The sequence below is a fragment of the Halyomorpha halys genome, unplaced genomic scaffold, assembly GCF_000696795.3.
Source record: "Halyomorpha halys isolate HHAL.00 unplaced genomic scaffold, Hhal_1.1 Scaffold910.1, whole genome shotgun sequence".
In the NCBI taxonomy this organism is placed as follows: Eukaryota; Metazoa; Arthropoda; class Insecta; order Hemiptera; family Pentatomidae; genus Halyomorpha; species Halyomorpha halys.
In genome coordinates, this window is record NW_027106583.1 from 137,278 (window position 1) to 140,701 (window position 3,424).

At 30.7% G+C, this 3,424-nt stretch overlaps 1 protein-coding gene across 1 annotated transcript; it reads left to right on the forward strand.

The window, feature by feature from the left end:
• Window positions 1–647: 647 nt before the first annotated feature.
• LOC106687048 (zinc finger autosomal protein) lies at window positions 648–2,334 on the forward strand. Its single transcript, XM_014430712.3, has 2 exons — window positions 648–754; window positions 1,078–2,334. Exons 1-2 carry the CDS (start codon window positions 742–744, stop codon window positions 2,085–2,087), a joined length of 1,023 nt encoding a protein of 340 aa, XP_014286198.1. The 5' UTR covers window positions 648–741; the 3' UTR covers window positions 2,088–2,334.
• Window positions 2,335–3,424: the final 1,090 nt, after the last annotated feature.

Here is a 3,424-nt window from a genome sequence, read left to right on the forward strand (position 1 = left end):
TCTCTCTTATTTCTCCTTTTTTGTAAAAAAAAGACTATAGCCCCTACAGATGTCAATTAGGGCTCATATTTTAGAACACTATTTTACTTTAAATAATATGCTATGAAGTTTTTCAAAGTTTTAGATATTTTTAAGTATGAAACTCCAAATTAAATATTAGATTGTTCAGAAATTATTTTACTTTAGGGGGAGAGGGTGCACATCTTAAATACTTCAATATCTACTGTTTAATGGACATTTTCTGTATCTCTTGTATAGTCTCAGTAAAAAACTAAACCATTTTCTGAAAGGAAATAACACATAATTTTTTTATGATTGGTAGGGTCACCAATTTTAACTACATAGATAAAGGTTTCATCATAGGCACCAAATATTGAGGCTAAATAACTTATTTCTTTCCTCTTAGGCTCTTGGACTATAAGCTTTCCAAATCATTGATTGCAAAATATTTATAATCATAAAATTTCAAATGTACTTTCTTGAATTTAATCTTAAATTTCCGCCATAAGATTGTTTGCACATCGTGTGGCACAGAACGCGCTTGGCAAATATACTCGTCAAGAACTTTGCAGTAACATTTCTGAACCGTATCTATGAAAGCATATGAAGATACTGTTGAACTTATACTTTAAAACATCTGGTTTTTATTTGTTTTGATGTCTACCACTATATATTTGGAATTGAGTTTTAAAATATTTTTTCCATAAATAGAAATATCTTGAACCATTGTTGCAACGTACAATGGATTACGGAGGTAGGCTAGTAAGATCAATAATAGTATTATAAGACTAGTCTGTTATTACTAATGTTCTATAACCAAATATTGTCATTTTGTTTCAATTACGATTATAGTAGTTGTTGGATTATTCTGATAAGATATGAATGTCGTAAAATTAAGGATTTTGTTAATGAGTTTTGAAGAATTAAAGTAGAAGTAGAAAGATCGGTTAATTTCTGTTGTTTTTTTCTGTTTGACAAAGAATTGATAGTTTAAATTTCTTTACTAATTATTTATCATCAATAATATCTGTTTTTTTTTTTGTTTTGTTTTTTTTGTTTTTTGTGGGTTTGTTCTAGCCAATCTGGAAAAAATAATAAATGCGGGCGAAACACAAGAAGAAATAATAGCATCCGATAATCCAAGAATATCTCAAGAACCTCTCTATGTCCATAGTAATAAGCAAATTGATGGTTCAAACCCAGAAAAAAACCTTTTATGTCCCTTCTGTGATTACAAAATCTCTGAATTCGGGATTTTGAAAAGTCACATTGATACTACCCATACGATTATGAAATGTAAGCTATGTCCTTACTGTAAATTAAAAAATTTAACACAAGTAAGTTTGAATCCTCACATAAGAGCACATCATTGGGATAAATTGATCTATAAGTGTAATGAATGCGACTTTAGGACAGCAAGAGAATCAAATTTAATTGCACACAAACGAAGCATTCACACTAATGGCAAATGCTACGAGTGTGATGCGTGCGGGTACAGAACACCGCTACGAAGCAGGTTAAAATACCACCTAGCAGCAACACACATGGTAGAAAAGGTTTACCGCTGCCCGATGTGTAATTACAGAGCAGCTATCGGCAGCACCTTAAAGACTCACATAATGGCCAAGCACGAGAAAAAGAAGCCACATCAATGCCCAAAATGTAAATTCACAGCTACACAAATTGGTACTTTGAACCAACACATTGCACGCCATTACAAATCTAAACCATGTCGTTCTAAGAAATTCGACATTAAAGAAAGTAAAGAAATCATGAACGAAAGCTGCGCACAGGAAGGAACACGTATCAAATTTTCGGAGATTATTATTCCTATGCAACCCAAAAGCCAACGGAATTCGCAATGCTCTGGCGATAAATCAGAACTAAAGAGCTCATTAAAGGATTTCGTAGCATTCCAGGGGGAAACCAACTCGTCCAGCCCCTACCACTGTCATATCTGCTGTTACTATACAATCAATGATAGTTCCCTAAATATCCATCTCATGACGAGGCATACGAAGCAGTATTTGGAAATTTTTTTAAAACGCCACGACCAAACTCTGCAGATGTGCAGACTTGAACATTAATTTAATTATATCATATTGAGACCGATTAAAAGCTAATTGTGTTTGAAATGGTTTGCCATGTTGGCAACAGAGATAAAACAATTGCTGGAATAAGTAGCTATAGAAACCTACGTAGAGAAAATAAGCTAATAAAGATTATCAACGGGATCCTATCATAAAGATTATCAGTTTTGGTTAACTACCAGTTTCATAGTAAACAAAGTATTTATATGTAACAAATAATAAAATATTTTTGTAAATATCAAAACAGGCAATTATTTTTATTTCTCAATCATTTATTAGTTGGAGGAACATTATACGGTTAATGAAAAAATATATGGCTACTGAAAACATATTTTAACAGCCTTATTTGACCTTGTTGAAGTTATTATCTTTGTTTATTTTTTTTTTTTTATTTACCTGGTTAATCTTTTAGAAATAGATGGCGTTAGTCTATGTTTCTACTAGTATTACTGTGGATTTAGAGATTTAGAATTAATCTAGTTAATACATGGGTTGATTTCAGAACATTGTAATACACTTGAAATCAGTTGCCAATAATGTGCCAAAAAAAATCTTAAACTAAAACGTCCATTGTTCATTTTTTTTATTAATTATTTTTAAGAATCAACTATTGAAAATAAGAAACCAAATTTTGATAACTATACTAACTATATAACTCATAACTATTCATGAGAGATAGTTGGCCGTGGATGACATATACGAGACGATGATTGATAGGTGCGGTCAAAACACAAATAAGTTGATGTAACCTATTTAATCGTGCCAACGTTTCGGCTAGAGTTTCTAGCCTTCATCAGAGCTAAGAACAGAGCTAGATAACAACCAATGAATACAGAAAATAAAAAAGGAAATATAAACAAAATGACATAAAGTGAATGATTTTACAGAATGGAATTAATAAAATAAAGTGATGAGAGAAGTGGAAAATAAAATTTATACACAGGTAATTGAATAAGTAGGTAAAATAGCATAATTAAGGAAATAAAATAAAATTAAGTCATATAATGCAAAGAAATATGAATGTATTAGTTATTAATAATTTAAAAATGAAAATATGGAAACAGAGAGAGAGAAATACTTTATTCGTTCATGTTGCCCAAATACATCAGGTTGCTACACACACAGCATACTAATCATTCCGTAATCGGACATATATAAATTACATATAATTACATAGTATAATAAAATAGAAAGAAAACAGTTTTTTTTCTCCCTACAGTTTCCTTTTACAATCAATTTCAGTCTATACACCAAATACAAATACAAATATTTCAATTCATTCCTTTTTTTCTGTTCCCACCATTTCACAATTTTTAATTCACCTGATCAACAAA